The 17,211-nt window shown below is 63.0% G+C and overlaps 1 protein-coding gene across 1 annotated transcript; it reads right to left on the reverse strand.

Annotated features, from left to right (window-relative positions):
* Positions 1 to 321: 321 nt before the first annotated feature.
* MYO1F (myosin IF) lies at positions 322 to 16,867 on the reverse strand. The gene is made up of 28 exons (XM_042794985.1): positions 16,737 to 16,867; positions 12,694 to 12,831; positions 10,627 to 10,716; positions 10,059 to 10,153; positions 9,332 to 9,419; positions 8,990 to 9,079; positions 8,705 to 8,836; positions 8,498 to 8,632; positions 8,286 to 8,418; positions 7,682 to 7,878; positions 7,481 to 7,561; positions 7,207 to 7,293; positions 6,995 to 7,081; positions 6,555 to 6,722; positions 5,617 to 5,702; positions 5,132 to 5,213; positions 4,920 to 5,026; positions 4,474 to 4,572; positions 4,253 to 4,397; positions 3,957 to 4,071; positions 3,096 to 3,265; positions 2,816 to 2,961; positions 2,337 to 2,483; positions 2,109 to 2,257; positions 1,732 to 1,815; positions 1,381 to 1,582; positions 885 to 1,051; positions 322 to 753 (listed from the first exon to the last, which is right to left on the reverse strand). The coding sequence occupies exons 1-28, from the start codon at positions 16,737 to 16,739 to the stop codon at positions 677 to 679; spliced, it is 3,300 nt and encodes a 1,099-aa protein (XP_042650919.1). The 5' UTR covers positions 16,740 to 16,867; the 3' UTR covers positions 322 to 676.
* Between the last annotated feature and the right edge of the window lie 344 nt (positions 16,868 to 17,211).

Consider the following 17,211-nt stretch of genomic DNA (forward strand, 5'->3'; position numbering starts at 1 on the left):
TCAGTGGGCTTTGCCTAACGTGGCGCTCGCAGCTTTTCCTCTGAGAAATCAGGGAGCGGCGATGGCACCCCGGTCCTGCTGCGCCCCGTCGCCGGGCGGTCCGGGGTCACACCGGGACGTGAAGGTGCCCGAGCTGGGTCCCTGGGGGAGTTGGCTTCTGTATTCAGCGACTTCTGGAAGGGTCAACGTGGGGGGGAACGGGGGGCTGCGTCCGACGTGTGTCCGCCCGCGGGGGGCCATGTGGGTGCAGGGCTCTTGTCACGGCGCCAGTGGGAGCCACGGGCTGGAATACAAACTCCAGGCTCAATTCCCAAGGCGAACTCAGATTTGCCGAGTCTGATTATTTACTATGATTATTAATAATAATCATATTTATACACCAGAATCGCCAGAGCAGTTCCACTCCCAGGGTACGAACAAGCAGCAAAGAGCCGGTCCTTGCTGCAGGGAGGCCGTCACCTAAAGCAGCTGCGGGATTCAGCGGTGGGCACTGGCACAGCCCGGCAGCCGGCACAGGCCGGGGGGCTCAGGGAGAAGCAGCCACTCGATGCCAGTGTCGGTGGAGAACCGCCGCGGAGCCACCACCAGCCCCTTCGGCACGGCCTTGGCCTGGGTGTGGTGGGAGGACGGTGACCCCCTCCTCCTCGCCTTCGGCCACGCGGCCGCTGCGCCCGGCTCAGATCTTCTGCACATAGTTCCCGGGGAAAAGCCCTTCCTTGCCGTGCAGCCGGCCTTTCCACCAGCCGGAGATATCTGGGAATGGGGGGGAAAAGAAAAAAAAAAAAAGAAAAAAAGAAAAAAAGAAAAAAAAAAAAAAAAAAAGAGCTGGGTCAGGCGGGGTGCTGCCACGGGGGAAGCTGGGCAGAGCAGGAGTCCAGCGGTACCTTCCAGGAGGATGTCGATGATGTCCCCCACGTTGAAGCTGAGCTCGTCCACGTCCTGCCCGATGTACTGGTAGAGCGCCTGGCAGCGTGGCACGGCCACCTTGGGCTGTGGCTTGGGCCGCCCGGCCGGGGGTGGCCGCTGGCTCAGGCTTCGCCGGCGCTGCATGCTGCGGGGCCGGGAGAAACGGCGTTCACCCCGGGGGGGAGGGCAGGAGGACGCGGGGTGCTCTGCACCCTCCTTCCCATCCCGGCCTCCCCACCGAGGGGATGCTCTGTGCCTGCAGCTCCGGTGGGTCTTCCCAGTGCAGGGACTGGGAGGACTGGACTGGGCAAGACTGCGGGAGTTGTCAAAGCCGGGTTGCCCGTGTCTGGTCAGGCCGTTGCTTGGTTGGGCAGCCAAGCTGCTCGGAGGGGAAAGAGCATCTCCTGGGGCTGGCAGCAGAGGGAGGGGGGAATGGGGCAGGGAGGGGGATGTGGGTGCTGGTACAGGACCTACCCGGCCACCCCCTGGTCAGGCACATTGAGGAAATCCATGTTCTGCTCCGAGGGGGGCCGCGTCTTCGGCTGGCGGCTGGCGTTTCGGGGGGGAAACGCCGCGGCCGGCGGCCCCCGCGCCTGCTTCTGGGGGGTTGTGTAGGTGTCACGCTGAGCCCGGCTGTTGCTGTGTGGGAACTGGGGTGCCCCGTTCCTGCAGGCGCCTGGAACACCCCGGACCCGGGACGGTGCGTTACAGGGATGGCCCACACCCAGCCTGCAATGCCCCCCCCCCGGGGAGCACAGCTCTGGCTGCATCCAAGCTGGGGTCCCCCCTTCCCTGGCACCCCCTCTTTGGCACTGCCCTGCTCACCTCTGGGTGCTGGTGGGGCGCTTCGGGAGGGTGTTGGCCACCTGCTGCCACCTCTGCTCTGCGTTGCCCCTTTCCTCGTGGGCTCTGGGGGGACATGAGCCCCCCGTTAGGTGATGGTCCTCAGAGCGGGCGGGGGGGGTGGGGGGGTGGGGGGCTGTCCCCACAGTTTGTACCCAGCTGCCCTTTGCCCCGAAACGCCCCATGCTGCCCCATGGCCCGAGCAGAAGCGGGTCCCTCCTGGGTGAAACGCAAACCCCGCAGGGCTGGGGCACACGTTGGCTCACGCTGCTGTTCCCGGGCCTCCAGCTGTGCCCCGTGGCCCCGGCGCTCCTGTCCCCTGTCCCCCCTGCCACCCCCCTGGGCGCCCTGGCACTCACTGGCATTCCTGGGGAGCCCATCCCCGATGCTGACCGTAAGGGCTTTGCCTCCGGCTTTGAGGGTGGCCACGTCGCCCTGTCCTCTGATGAAGGTGACGTTGCGGGTGCCACCACCGCCCCAGCCCTCCTTCTTCACCCGAAACTGTAGTCTAGGGGAGAGAGAGGCCGTGAGGCCACAGGGAGAGGACCCTGTCCTGCTCTGTCACCTCTCCTGCCCTCCATCCTTACGTGTCCTTGAAGGAGAGGCACAGCTTGCTGCGGGTCAGCTCCTCGTAGCGTTTGCACAGCAGGCTGATCAGCTCCGTCTTGAAGATGGACTCCAAGAAATTGTCAGCGTCGTTCTCGTGGAGGATGAAGAAATCATCCTGCCTGGTGCTGGAGGAGCAACCCCGGTGCGGGGGTGTCAGTGGCGGGGAGGGGCAAGGCTGGTGCCAGCCGGCGCTGGAGGGGGGAGCTGGGAGCTCCGCTGGGCCTGGGTCCACCCCGAGCAAAATTGGAGGGTGATTTAGCCAGAAACCTCCCCAGCCTCCAAAGCCTCATCCTGGAATGCACGCCGTGGGGAGCCACCTCCCCGCAGCCCGGCGCCTCCGCAGCGAGGGGCTGGAGCCTGGCCGGGGGCACCGGAGCACGGAGGGGCTGGTGGAGGGGATGGGTGAATCCTGGCTGCGGGGAACCCCCCCGAGCGGAGCCCGTGCTAAGGGACGCACCTCAGCGAGATGCCGCTCACCGCCTGGAGCTCCACCTTCTTCTTGAGCACCTCCTTGATCTGCCCCTTCTCAGGCCCTTTCTTCACCTTCTCCCGCCCGATCAGGTAGAAGTACTTGGGGGTGAGGATGAAGTCCCGCTTGATGGGCTGAGGAAGGGCAGAAGCAGGGGGTGAGGGGGAGTTTGCAGGGGGCACAAGCCCTGCCCACGCATCCCACCCAAGGGCAGCCACGGCGAGCCACAGCTTGGCCCTGTCCCAAGCCCTGGGCACGTCCCACATACCTTGAACCTCCGGTCGTACTTAGTGATGGAGTCGGCGAAGTCTATCCGCTCCCGCTTGGCCAGGAACTGGCGCAGCTCCGGCCGCTCCTCCATGCCCAAGTAATCGCCCACAAAATTCCTGTTGATGCTGTTCCTCCTCCGCTCTTTGAAGTTGTAGAGGATGTTGGAGGCTGCGAGGGACCCCGGGGTGATGCCGGTCAGACAGGGCTCTGTGCTGGTGGCTCAGCCCTTGGCCCCTGCTCGCTTGCCTGACCGGTGCTTGCCCTCCCAAACCGGCTGCCGGAGCTGTGGGAGCTGTCACACGGATTTTGGCAGCAAGAAGTGGGGCTTGTTTTATGCCACGGGAGGAATCCAAGCTTCTTGAGCTTGCCTGTCTTCAAAACCCATTAATTGCCTTCGAAAAACCCTGTGCTGTGGAAGGGAGGCAGCTGCTCTCTGAGTTTTCTCCCTTGATTTTTCACTGCACGCTTGGGAGGGTGGGAAAACACCCATGATGGGGACAGGCAGTGGCCACCGGCCTTTCCCATCCTTCTGCAAATGCTGACTCCCAGCTACTCCTCCCCGTTCCTTTGCAGGCAATGAAATGCAGAGCGAGACAGCATGAGGATCTGGTTTCTGTCCTACAGCCCCTCCCAGGGCTGGAAATTAGGAGCAAGAAATCTGCGCCCTCGTCTAAGATGTAGGAAAAGACCCTGGGCATCTCATGGCCTGGTCCCTCCCCATCCCCCCTCCTCGTTCAGTGCCACAATTAGGAGCTGGGCTGCTGCTCTCCTGCTGCTCTGGCAGCTGGGCTGTCCCCAGCAAAGGGCACCCTAAAAGAGGTGCTGGGGTGCTGGTGTCCCCGTCCTTGCTCGTCCTTACCCTCCTCTCGCATCTGCTCATACTTCCGGATGGCAACGTGCCGGCGCCAGGCCTTCTGGATCACCCGAGCGAAGCCATCGAATTTCCTCTCCCGCATTTCTTCGAGGAGGAAGAGCTGGGAGGGACACGGGGTGCTGAGCATGTCTGGCCACCGCCGAGCCCCGGCTTCATCGCTTCTCCTGCGCGTCAGCACCCCGGAGCCTCCCCAGCGTCGCCCAAAGCGATGCTCAGCTGTGTGCAGCATCCCCCCCGGGGACGCCGGGCTGCGGGGCGAGGGGCAGAGCCAGACCACCTACCGATTCGGGGTTCTTGACAAACACCTTGCTCCTCCCCATCTGGTACTGGTCTGGGTCCATGTTGACGGAGCGCAGCAAGTGCTGCACCCCTTGCCGCTCGTCCCCGCGCCAGGACGGCCACGTCTCGGGGGTGAGGATGGCGTAGCTGCGGGGAGAGGGGGGACGTGAGCCACGGGCGGGCCGCGGGGACCCGTCATCCCCCGTCCCGGTGTATCGCTCACCGTTGCAGGAATTTTTGGAAGAGGCGGCGGTAGGCGAAACCTGCCCGGCGCACTCGGATGTTCTCCTTCAACCCCAGGTACTCGACTTGGTGCTTCACCCTGCGGAGCCGGGAGGGACACGCTCGGCGTGGGGGGGGTGGCAGGTCGGTGGGGGACCTGCTTGGGCCCTCCGGCCGCTGCTTTGCACGGGGACGCCCATGGCTGTGCACGTCTGAGAGCTTCTTGGGGTTCAGCTGGAGCCTCTGGGTGATGCTGGTAGCAGGGGGGTGTCCCTGCATGCTCCTCAGCACCCACCTCATCCTCCCCCGGGTCTGTGGGCGGCACAGAGGGACCAGCCCAGGGGTGCAGTTTTTGGAGGAGAGCTGGTCCTGGCCACATCTCCACGGCCAGGTTGCGTTCCCTGGGCCCTGTGGGCTCCCTGATACATCATGAGGGACCTCTGTTACCTGCTCTCCTCCCAGTCCCGGGGTTTCTTGGTCTCGTTGGGTTTGATGCAGCGGATGTAGTGTGGCGTGCACTTCATTAACGTGTTCACCAGGTCGTTAGCCTGTTTCTGTTGCAAGGATTGACCTCTGTAGCATTAAAGGTGTTGGTGGGAGCCCATCAACCCTCCCGCTGCCCCAGTGGCAGCTATTGTTCTGCAGCCTCCGGGACGTACCTTGATTTTGGAGCCCGCAGTGGTTGGTCGTCCCTTTTTGTCAGAATCAAGCTTTTCTGGGAAAAGCATCCGGATGAAACCACTGAAAGGCAGGTGACAGTCCCCGGGTGAGAGCCGCCAGGCTCCCCACGCTCAGCACGGGCTGAGCTGGAACCAGCTCCAGCTCTGCTTTCTGCTGCTGGGAAATCCCGCGCCACGGCTGAAGCTTGTCCCTCCCTCGCCCCCGACTGGCCCCAGACCAAGCAGGATTGGTGCTGGTGGGTGAGCACCCCTCCAGCCAGCCCTGCAGCTCCTGGGTGCCGCTGTGCTCGACGGGGGGATGCCACTGGTGCCCGTGGGGTGATGCAGAATGCTGAGCACCCCGAGTCGTGGCTCTGGCAGGGGCAGAACCAGCAAAGCTTTACGGTCTGGATGTTGAGGACGCTGCCCTCTGCCCCAGCCCTTTCGGGGTGGCCCCCTGGGACCGCAGCGCTGCCAGGACTCACTATTCACTGCTCTGCATGAGCTCGATCAAGTCGGTGAAGAGCACGTCCCGGTTGCGCTCGCAGAAGCCGTTCACGTCGTAGGAGACCTGGGGAGAGGAGGGGAGCTCAGCCCCGTGCTGCCGTGGCCAGGGCCGTGGGGTGCGGGGTGCGGGGTGAGGGGTGAGGGGTGCAGGGTGCGGGGTGAGGGGTGCAGGGTACAGGGTGCAGGGTGCAGGGTGCAGGGTTCAGGGTGAAGGTGAGGGGTGCAGGGTGCAGGGTGCAGAGTGCGGGGTGCAGGGTTCAGGGTGCAGGTGAGGGGTGCAGGGTTCAGGGTGCAGGGTGCAGGGTTCAGGGTGCAGGTGAGGGGTGCAGGGTGCAGGGTGCGGGGTGCGGGGTGCAGAGTGCGGGGTGCAGGGTTCAGGGTGCAGGTGAGGGGTGCAGGGTGCAGGGTTCAGGGTGCAGGGTGCAGGGTGCAGGGTGCAGGGTGCAGGGTGCAGGGTTCAGGGTGCAGGTGAGGGGTGCAGGGTGCAGGGTTCAGGGTGCAGGGTGCAGGGTGCAGGGTGCAGGGTGCAGGGTTCAGGGTGCAGGTGAGGGGTGCAGGGCGCAGGGTTCAGAGTTCAGGGTGCGGGGTGCGGGGTGCAGGGTTCAGGGTACAGGGTGCGGGGTGCAGGGTGCGGGGCGCAGAGTGTGGGGTGCAGGGTTCAGGGTGCAGGTGAGGGGTGCAGGGTTCAGGGTGCGGGGTGCGGGATGCAGGGTGCGGGGTGCAGGTTGCAGGGTGCAGGGTGCAGGGTGCGGGATGCAGGGTGCGGGGTGCAGGTTGCAGGGTGCAGGGTGCGGGGTGCAGGTTGCAGGGTGCAGGGTGCGGGGTGCGGGGTGTGGGGTGCAGGGTTCAGGGTGCGGGGTGCAGGGTGCGGGGTGCGGGGTGCGGGGTGCAGGGTGCAGGGCGCAGGGTGCTGTACCTTGCCTGCGTAGTGGTGGATGACGAAGCCTGAGCTCCAGCTGTTGAAGTGCTCGTGGGTGCCCACGGCCGCCTGCAGCTTCTGCAGCAGGGTCTGGTCCGCGCCCTCGCCGGTGGCGTGCATGGTGGCACAGACATCGTCCAGGACGCTCATGATCCCAGGAGGGTTCTGGGGTGGGGGGAGAGTGAAACCAAAGGTCGTGGGCAGGGCCTGATCCTGCATCTGGCTGTGCTCAAGTGCCCTGCGCTGGTCAAAGCTTCTTCACGCTGAACCACAGCTTAGGTTAAGGACGCAGAGCTGCTGCTCTCCCAAGGATGCTCCCCAGCTGGACCGGCTTCTGCCACCCATCCTCGACAGCACCCAGCCCATCCATCACCCACCTCCCCGGGTGCCTCGGCTCCCCAAGAAAGCCTCCCTCGGAGGAGGGGACCCCCACTCACCAGCTTGTTCTCTATCAGGTCGCACACCACCTTGTTGTTGAAGTACTGGATCTGGGTCCACTTGATCCCCTCCTGCACGTATTCCTCCTGGAGAAGCACAGGGAGAGCTGGGTGGGCCCCCGACCCATGGGATGTGCTGCAGCCCCCCTGCTCCAGCTGCGGTGGCGGGGCGCGGGGTGCGGGGTGCAGGAATGCCCAGCCCCTCCCTGTACCTGCTCTGCCTTCAGGGTCAGCTCTATGAAGATCTGCTGCAGCTTCTCGTTCACAAAGTTAATGCAGAATTGCTCAAAGCCATTTTTCTGTAAAAGGACAAAAGACGAAAGAGAAGGTGGGGTTGAGTTGGTTTCTGCTCCTCTCACCGCATTGGGGGGACCCCAAAGAGCAGAACCTTTGGGTGCTGCTCCAGGGACCCCTCTTGGGACCCCTTGCTGTGGGAGCAAGGGAGGACACCACCCAGCTGGGCTCCCACAGCAAAGCAACACGTACCTGGAATATTTCGAAGCCGTAGATGTCCAGCACCCCGATGCTGTACTCCTCGTGCGGCTTCTGCATAGCCCGGTTGATAGACTGCAGGGAGAAACGGGACAAGCCACCTTCATCAGGGGCGCAGGGCGGCAGGGACGGGGGGGGGGGAACATCCCCTCCACACCGCAGCCGCGCTCGGCCCAGCTCGTCGGGACCACACACCTCCACGAGAAAGTCGAAGACGCGTGCGTAGAGCCCCTTGGCCAGGGCGTCCCGGGTGTAAGCCGCCTGCTCCACGTTGAGGGTGACGGTGATGGACTCGGAGCGGCCACCCCACTTGCTGTCCATTTTCCTGCTGGTGACCTTCTCGTTGAGGCGGTCCTGGTCGATCCCCAGCAGGTAGGCAGGGAAGGCCAGGGCTGGGGAGAGTTGGGGGGGGGGGGGGGTGGTCAGGGCTGCCTGCTCCCCGCATGCCCCCAGCACGCTGCCCGCAGCCGCTGCTGGACCCCCCCAGCCCCACCCGAGCGCAAAGGACAGCAGCGGGGCAGCCGCTGGGGACACAGGATGTGGTTCTCCCCCTGCTCAATCACAGCGAGCGACTCCTGGCATCCGTCCCCTGGCTAATTAAGCTCTGGTGGTGCTATTTGCTCGCTGCCTCAGTTTCCCCATGTCTAACTCAGGCAATATGCTGATGCTGCCTCTCTTCTCTGCCAGATTTGTGGTACTGAGTGTTTGAAATTCATCGCCAAGTTTCTCTGCCAGCATCCCCCACTTGCCCCCCCCCCCCCCCCCCCCCCCGCCAGAACAGAGGGACTTGGCTACTCACAGTCAGCATTTTCCACCCGAGCATAGTTGCCTTCCTCCCGAAAGCTGATGTTTCCCAGGTGGAGGATCCCCGCCACGATCTGCAGTACCAGCTGCTGGTCCTCGCCCCGGATGCCGATGACCTGCATGGCGTTCTGGGGGTGCGGGGGGAGCCTGTCAGCCCCTGCCTCAGCCGTAGCTGGCTTTTGGGGACTCCCCCTCCCCAGCACTCACCATGGTCTCATGGAAGTCACTGCGGTCGTCTGTGCCCTCCACCTGGTACGTGTCCGACTGGTTCAGGTAGTAGTAATAATCCGGGCTCATGATGCCCAGGTTCTGTCGCTGCTCTTGGGACGCCCCTTCGATGAGCTGGGAGAGAAACAGGAGCTGTGGATACCCCTGGCCCCCACAGCAGCCCAGCCGGCTCCGTGCCCCCCATACCTGATAGTAGATGTGGAAATTCCTCTCGCACTCATTCTGGCTCACCACCCGTGACTTCTCCAGCAGAAAGTTGGAGATCTTCCCCCCGTCAGGTTCGCCGCCCCGGCTGAACTGGATCTCGAAGTACTTCCCCTGCCCCAGCACAGCTCCTGCTCAGAGCCATGGCCCTGGCTGGAGGGACCCCTCCCTCCCCCCCCGGCCCCGGCTTCTCTCCCCCCTCTCCCACCACGCTGGGACAGATCCTGGCCGCCGCACTGACCCTCCGCGCCTGCCCTGGTGACTTACAAAGCGGCTGGAGTTGTTGTTCCGGACAGTTTTGGCATTTCCAAAGGCTTCCAGCAGTGGGTTGGACTGCAGGATGATGTCCTTCACGTGCTGGGGGGCAGAGGAGGGAGGGAGAGGGCTGAGTGGGGGGACGCGTGCCTGCACCCCACTGAAGCAGCCCTGCCTCAGGGCTGGGGACAGAGCTGGAGCTTTGTGTGTCCCCAGCGCTGGAGCCGGGGCTGCTCCGTGTGCCACCATCAGACGAGGGGAACGGGGGGCCGGGGCGGTGGGGAGCGGCTGGGAGCTGAAGCGATGTGTGGGTGCAAGGCGGGGGGGGGGTGGGGTGGGGGTGGGCAGACATACCTGCACTTTCTCGCCACCCCCAGACACTTTGGAGATGTAGCCCATGATGTATTTCGCCGCCACTGTTTTCCCAGCCCCGCTTTCCCCGCTGTGCAAATAAAACAGAGGAGACATGAAACGGCCCCACGAGGGTCCTGGGGTGCTTTGGAGTGAGGTGCTGGAGCAGGGCTGGGGGGGTGACAGTGGGTGATGGGGGCTGTGAACCTCCCTCCTGCTGCATACGCTGAGCGCGTGGCAGCGCTAACCCCGGGGACGGGGCTGCCCGGGTGCTCTGGGGGTGCTCTGGGATAGAAGGGGGGCTGGAGCAAGGCTGGGTGAGGAGCTGCTCTGGGAGGAGACGCTGGATTTTTTTGTTGCTGGATTTTGGAGGGGAGGAGGGAGACTTGGGAGCCTCAAGGGGAAGTCTCTGGCCTTGCCCCACATCCTGACCATTTCCCTTGCAACACTCAGCCGGAAAGGTGCATTGCAAAAGGTTCAGTCCCTGCCTGCGACAACCTGGTCGCAGCCCCGGCTGGTGCTCACAGCCCAGGACGCCGGGGTCCCTCCAGGCACCCCCACGCTCTGGGTCTCCCCAGGACCCACCACTGAGCTTCAGTCACCTCTTGCCGCTGCCCAGTTGCTGTGTTTAGCTGGGAAGCCCCCAGGGCGTGGGGAGAAGGGGTGATGGGGGCAGCCGTCCCCGAAGCGGTGGCACAGGGTCCCCGGCTGCGCCCCGTGTACCCCTTACCTGATGATGACACACTGGTTCTCCCCGTCAATCAGCATGTTGCGGTACATGTTGTCAGTCAGGGCGTAGATATGGGGGGGATTTTCATACTGAGCCTAAACGGTGGACAAGGACAGCAGCGCTTAGCCCAGAGCAGCCATCAGCTCCCCGCCCTGAGCCCCACCCCCCCCCCCAAATCCCCTTCACTCTACCCATGCATTGCACAAGGCAGTGGCACACAGCAGGGGTGGGGAATTAGCCTCTTGCCACAATCATGAGCTAATCAGCAGCACGTCAGATGTTTTTTCAACTCTCCCCTCCTCCTTGGGAAGCTCGTTGTAGCAGAGCTAGTCACTTGGGCTGGATTTTACCATGTTTGGGTTGCTGTGGTGTATATTTATGAGCTGAATTTCCCAGGAATGTGGATTTGCTCCCGACTCTCATTGCTGACTCTCCATCAACGTGCTTGAGAGCACTGACCCCTGCAGCACCCAAAGGACTGGGGAGGACTCATGGGACACCCTCCAAGTGTTCTGCACCGAATGAAACCCAAAGAACCCTCAGCCGAGCTGGCACGCAGCCGCCTCACCGCCCCCTGGTACAGCTCGACCTCCCGGTCGGTGAAATACGGCATCTGCTTGAAGGGGTTGACGGAGATGAGCACCGGCCCGATGTAGGTCTGAGTGTCAGGTTAAGGTCTGTGTGTCCTTTCCCATGTCCCCCCCCTTCCCGCCGCCCCTTCCTGCCCCAGCGGCAGCGTCGGTGAGAGCAATGGCAGGAAGGAGGTTGGGGTGGTCCCTGCCTCGTCCTGGAAGCTGCACCAGGAATACCACGAGGGTTTTCAGCTCAGGTGCAGGCAGAGCTGCTGCTGTGACTCGGTGTTCTCCTGGCTACAGGGCCCCAGTGCTTCACTCCCTCAGCCCCAGGGTGTCCCCCAGTGTGATCAGCACAGCGTACAGCAGCAGCATCCCCTCAGCTCCCTGGCCTCTGCCTGAGGATCAACTCCAAAAGCATCATTTCCAGCATCCCACAGTCTCGCGGAATTCACCCTCTGCTCAGCTGCTGGTGCTCGAGCTGTGGCTTTTGCAGCAGGAGACCATCTCCATTTTAGAACCAGGGAAACTGAGGCACAGAGAGGCCAGCTCCTGCCTTTCCCCCACCACCCAGCTACTCCACCTCCCTCAGCCCCCGCCTGCAACATCCCCGAGTTGCCCGGCTGTGGGCAGGGGAATGGAAAATTAGGGAACTGAGCGTGGAAATGATGCAGCAGCAGGAAGGGGATGAGCCTCCAGCACCCTGGGGCAGGTGCTGGTGAGATCAAGGTCAGGGACGGAGCGGCGTCAGTGGGTTTACCCTGAGCCCTTGATGTCCTATTTTTGGCCCACCTGACAGCGGGGCAGGGGAAGAGCAGCCAAGGGGCAGGATGAGAGGGGCTTTTCTGGGAAATGCAGAAGCGCGGGGCGTTGAGTCACGGCTCGACGGGGGCCCTGCACACAGCAGCAGCAAAAAAAAAAAAAAAAAAAAAAGGAAGAAATAGACGGCGCGGGGTATTTTTTCCTCCTCCAAAAAAAAAAAAGCCAACCCTAAACCCAACGCCTAAACACATTTAAAGCCCCAGGGCTGCCGAAAGAGTGGGGAGGATGGCTGCGTCACCGCCAGCCCGGGACAGAGCATCGCCTTGTATGGACAGAGCCACATCTTCAGGGAAACCACAGCCGCTCGCAGCCGTGTGAGCAAGCGGCTCAGCCCCGTGCTCAGCGCCGCTGCCAGCTGAGCCCCCCGCCGTGCCCTGCTCTGCGCCACGGGATTTTGGCCTCTTCCCCACCGGAGCTGGGGGTGCAGGCGAAGCGTGTGCCACGGTGCCGGGGTGCTGAGCCAGCCGCGTCCCCGCGCAGGTGTGGGGTGAGCAAGGCAAGGGCTCAGCACCCCAAATCCATGGGCTTGGGGTCACCTCCCCACCCGCTCTGCGGAGGCCGAGAGCCGCCGAGCCTCGTGCACGGTGCTCAGCAGTGTCACCTCCGCAAGAGCCTGCAAAAGCCTCTGGGCTGGGGGAGGGTGCGGGGGGGGGGACACACACACTATACTGGGCAGGGTGGGAGCTTTGCACCCTGCGCTGGTTTGATGATGTCCAAAGTGTCCTGGCACCGGTGGAGAATGAAGGGTGGCACCTCCTCCCTGTGTCTGCAGGGACGCTCCTGCTCCGTCCGGGGTTCGCTGTGGGTGCTGAGCGGCCAGGACACACCGCGGGGGGCATCGAGAGGGTTGGGTGACAGCAACAGGGGATGACGGCCACTGCTGCCACTGGGGTCTGGCCCCCCTTGGGCACAAGCAGGCGGGTCTCCCGTGTGCGGGAGCAATGGGAGACAGGAGATGAGGGGCTTTGCCCGGTGCTCTTTGCGTAGGGCTTTGTGGCCACAAAGGATGGACCAAAGCCGGTCTCAGGGCGCGGCAGGATGGGGGTCACAGTTGGAGTGTCTCTGCTGACACTGGGAATGGTGGCATTCCCCCAGCCAATCCCAATCTTGTCCCACCTCAGTGTGGGGACAGGACCCCCTGCAAGCACTGGGGCAGCCCCAGTCTGCCCCACGCCCTGGCAAAGCCCTGGAGCACGGCCCTGCTGCTCCCTGGCCCTGGCCCGCTGCCCCGGGAAGGATACAAAGATGTAATCGTCCATAAAACGCTTCTTGAGGTTCTCCACGATGGCCTCCTCGGAGATCTTGGAGAGCAGGACCATGTCGTCCACGCCACTCTGCTTGACATTGTGGCTCTGCCAGTGGAAGCGCTCCTTGCTGCCCTGCAGAGAGAGGGCCACAGCGACTGCTCCAGGGCCACCACCGACAGGAGAGGGGCCCCAGGCCTGGATCTGGCCCCAACTTGCCTGAGCTGCTGGTGTAACTGGCTATTACTGGCCCCTGCCCCAGCTGTGGCTCCAAACCAGGCACCTTCGGGTGGTGCAGAGGGGTGTTTTGGCCACGCTGGGAACTCGCAAAGCTCAAAATCCCAGCGCTGCTGCACCCGGGCTTGTCCCATCCCTCTGGCCAGATCCTGCCTCACCGCAGGTCTGACATCCCGGAGAGAGGAGCAGAGGGGCACTGACAGCCTGCAGGCATGCTTGTAACATCACCCCTGCTCCTCACAGAGGTAACCAAGGACTAACGAAGAAGCAATCGCCGCACAAGCTCTGCTTATGAGTCAAAGGGGCAGCAAAAATAACCCAGGGGAAGGGCAAAAATTGCAGCTGGTGGGGGCGTCCCCGGCACCACACATCCTCTGTGCCCCCGCGTCCCCTTTCCACCAGGGCAGAGGTGTGACGGTGCCCCCCTTGCCCTTCCCTCCCTGCCCAGGGAGTGCCAGCACCCACTTTCCAGCTCCCCCCCCCCCCCCCCAACTCGCTCGGCTCTGTCCTCTCGGGGCTGTGAGACAGCAGAAAAACCGTGGGTTGTGATTTAACCCTTGTGGGGCTAAACACAGCCCTGGGCTTCAGGGCGGGGTAAGATTTCACCCTGTAAAAAGAAAGCTACTCAGAGGCCCCTTGTTCTTGATGCTTGCAGAGGAAACTTGCCGAAGAGAACCGGGGTGCCTGTGTGGCCCCCGGAGGGGTGCCTGGGAGGGGACACCCCACCCAGACCTGCCCGGGGGCTCCTCTGCACCTGTCCCACAGCCCCCACTGTTTCGCTTTCACCCCAGTGCTCCCAGCACCGATTTCACTTCTCTTCCCCTCATCGCCCCCAGCCTCTTACTCTTTCCATTTCCCTTTTCTTCTCTTCCCCTTTTGCTTCATTTTCCTGTTGGCTCTCAGGACCTTGATGCCTTTGCACCCTCCTGTCTGCCTCTCATTTTCACAGGCTGTCCCCCCCTGCACCCACCCTCGGATGCTCAGAACCACCTGGCACCATCGCGATGGGGGACGGAGGGACTGTCGCAGAGCACGGAGCTCAGCAGCATCGCACTGCTCCCCCCACCCGCCTCTCTCCCCACTGAGCTGCTGGGCTTTGCGACCCAAAATACCATCCATGTCCTCCCCGCTAAACCCCAAGTGCAACTCAAGCCCCCATAGCCAGGGGAGGGGCTTTTGGCTTTGTTGTCCCACCACCTTCCCTTGGGAGGCATGGGCCTGGATCTGCTCAGGGGGTCCAGGGGGGGTCAGGGCCGCTCACGCATCCTGGAACCGCTCAGGGAGCTTCTCCTCTTCCTCCTGTCTGTTGCTTATGGCTTTTTTCTTGCCTTCCTCTTCCTCCCCTCCATCCTAGTAAGCCCCTAAACAAGCCACCCGGAAAAAACCCAGGTGGGCTCGGTCACTGGCTCCAGGTCACACAGTGCTGCCACCCAGGGAGCTGTTGTTGACCCCAGGAGCTGCCCAACCTGGCCAAAATTTTGTGTTTCAGGTGGAGAGGAGCGGGTCGGGAGGAGCCCGCAGGGACCCACGGCACCTCAGTTCCCTGTCCCCTGCCTCCATCGCCCTGAGCCCGCTGGCACAGGCACCCTGGGCTCGCATGGCTGGTTATGGCACCAAATTAAGGCAAATATGAGCATTTCCTGTATTGCAAGCTCGGTGCTTTTGAGCTGACACCCGAAGGTTCTCCTTCAGTGACACCTCTTCTTCCTCCAGGCACAGGTTAGGTGCTTTCCTGGCTCGGCTGGGGGACGTGATGCAGCACAGCTGCAGGGAAAACACCAGCTCACTGGTGGTGATTTTAAATGATGGTTTTGTCCCGGATATCTGCAAAGCTGTGGGTGTTTCCGCCCTGTTTCTGGGAGCACTCAGTCTGTCTGGCTTTCCTCAGCACATCTCGAGAGGTGGCATGGGGGGGTTTGTGGGGCCAAGACTCAGTAAGTTGGATAAAAGTCTTGTGGGGAGGACAAAGAGGGATGATGCTCCCTCAAAAGCGTGGCATTGCCCAGGCTCAGCGCCCGGCGAGCCCTCCTGGGATGGGGGCTGCAGGCAGCATCCGTGGGGGGAGCAGGGGCACAAACTGCATTTGCTTTCAGAGGTTTGGGGCAGCGGTTCCTCAGTCCCCTCCTCTGTCCCAGGCTAAAGCGAGGGATGAGCCAGAGAGCAGCAGCTCGACAGCCGCGGGGGTCCCCAGGGAAGGGGGCTGTGGGTGGCCTGGACCAAATGCCTCTGTGAGGCCATTTCATCCTCAAGCTGAGCAGGGAGCAGCTTTTGGCAGCCCTTGGCCTGGGCTTCCCGGTGCAGTTTGCAGCCACTTTTGCCCCAGGGACTTTGCTCTGACAGCGGTCCCATGCGCGACGGGTGCACGTGGGGGGACCCCCACCAGGACCCCCGTGGGCTGCGGGGTGGGGACCGTCACCATCGCGCTGTGCCCGGTGCTCACGCTATAGGATTGCTGAGGCAGGGAGGGGAGCAGCCCCGCAGCAGCGATGGCAAAACAATCGTTCTGTTTTTCTTCAAAGCTCAGATCTGAGCCACCAAAAAAACACCATGAGCCCCGAGTGGGGAGAGGACGCAGCCCAAGGTGGCACGTTTTGTATCGAGATAGGGCGAACCCAGATGCAGCCAACACCTTAAAAACCACCGGAAGCCTTGAGAAGAGCCGCGCGGGGTGTTGCACCGCTGTCACAACCCTGCCAGGAACGGGCAGGGTTTGGGGATGGGGCGTTTCTCCCAGTGCTTTGGGCATGAGGTTGGCCCTGGAGCTTGGCCCTGGCAGGGGTCAGGGTTGTGGCTGCACGGCCCCATGGCCCTTCGTGAAGCCACGGAACAGTGTCAGGCCTTGGGTGGCGGTGGGGAGGGGACAGTGTTTGCGTCTTGAGGGGGACAGCACCTGAGCAGCTTCTCAGAGGTGGCAACCGCAACTGTGGGTGGAAGAAGGCTCTGTTTCAGCCTGGTCACTGTCTTCTTTCCGGCTGGGTGGAAATGTCTGGGGCAGCATCACTCCATGACATGGAGGGAGCAAGAGCTGTGGGCTGAAGGACGTGGCTGCAGCCACGCCATGCAGACCCTTACTCCATGCCGGAGCATCTCCCTAATTTTGAGAGCTTTCATCTTCCTCTTCTGCCTCCAGATCCACTTCCAGCTCTGGCTGCTTCCCTTTCAGCAACCCCCTGTGCCCTGCATATGCCAGGGTGCAAGGTCCAACACCGGACATCAACATCCAGAGGGTCTTTCCTGGCTCGCGCTGGCCTGGGGGGGGGACAGCTAAACCCCGGCAGCCCCTGCCACCCCCCTGCCCCACGCTCTGCCCGCACTCTGCCAGCACCACGAGCGCTGAAACCAGAAGCGCTGGTGGGAAGTTGGCCCAAGAGGAACACAGATGTTCTCCTGTAGGTCCCACACCAGCAACAGCAACATCCAAACCACTTTGTGTCAGCCCGGCATCACCACCCAGTGCCCTCCATCCCACTCGGGTCAGCGCTCCCCGGGGGGCAGCGGCCCTGCACCCAGCACCCAGCACCCATCCCTGGCTGCTCCCCACCCACCGCTGTGCCCTGTGCCAGTGCCTCACCCAGCCCCAGCTCCGCTCCCTGTCCCCAAGCCTGGGCAGCACCGTCCCCTCTGCAGCGGGGACATCGGGCAGGCTCCAGGCACCTCCTGGAAAGCAGCAAGGGACCACGATGGGTGCAGGAGAGGACAGGGCTGTGACAGCCCTGAGGTGGCAAGAAGAGAGGGTGACATCCCCAGGGTGCCCGAGGGAGACAGGGTGGGGGGAGCCCAGCGAAGGCCCCGCTTGCACTCACCATGGTGTCCCTGTGTCTTGCCCCCAGGGATGGGGTGCTCGGGCTCCTGTCACCGAGGGCCCAGGGCCATCCTGAAGAATCCTTTGCTTTTGTGTTTCTGCTGCAACTACAAGTTGCAACTAATTTTTTTTTTTTTTTTTTTTTTTCCTCCTCCCACTTCCTCATTTCGTGCCGGTTTGCCGGGGGTGGGGGAGGATGAGGGTGGCTCTCTGCTGCTGGTTGGGGGGGGGGGGGGGGCTTGGGGTGGCCCTGCTCAGGGTGACCCCACCTCTGCTGCAGATGGGTGCTCCGGGTGCCGGGGGGAGGTCACTGACTTGGGCAAGCGGGTGGATGCTGGGTGGAGTCCGGCAGGGATGCTCAGAGCCTCCACAAAACCTTTCCCCCTGCCCTGAGGTGACAGCTTGATATGCCCCCCACCCCGGCTTCCAGTGCTGGGGGATGCTTTACTTTAAGGTGGTTTTAGGAGAAAGATGCT

This window comes from Tyto alba, unplaced genomic scaffold, assembly GCF_018691265.1.
Source record: "Tyto alba isolate M040663 unplaced genomic scaffold, T.alba_DEE_v4.0 Super-Scaffold_20000042, whole genome shotgun sequence".
NCBI lineage: Eukaryota > Metazoa > Chordata > Aves > Strigiformes > Tytonidae > Tyto > Tyto alba.

Bases quoted from the DNA above. Each gene is read 5' to 3' on its own strand.
- MYO1F (XM_042794985.1), bottom strand. The intron at 8,419-8,497 runs GTGAGTGCTGGG...CCGCACCCCCAG, and splicing joins GTGACTTCCATGAGACCATG to AACGCCATGCAGGTCATCGG. The intron at 5,214-5,616 runs GTGAGTCCTGGC...CCTGCCTTTCAG, and splicing joins CTCATGCAGAGCAGTGAATA to TGGTTTCATCCGGATGCTTT.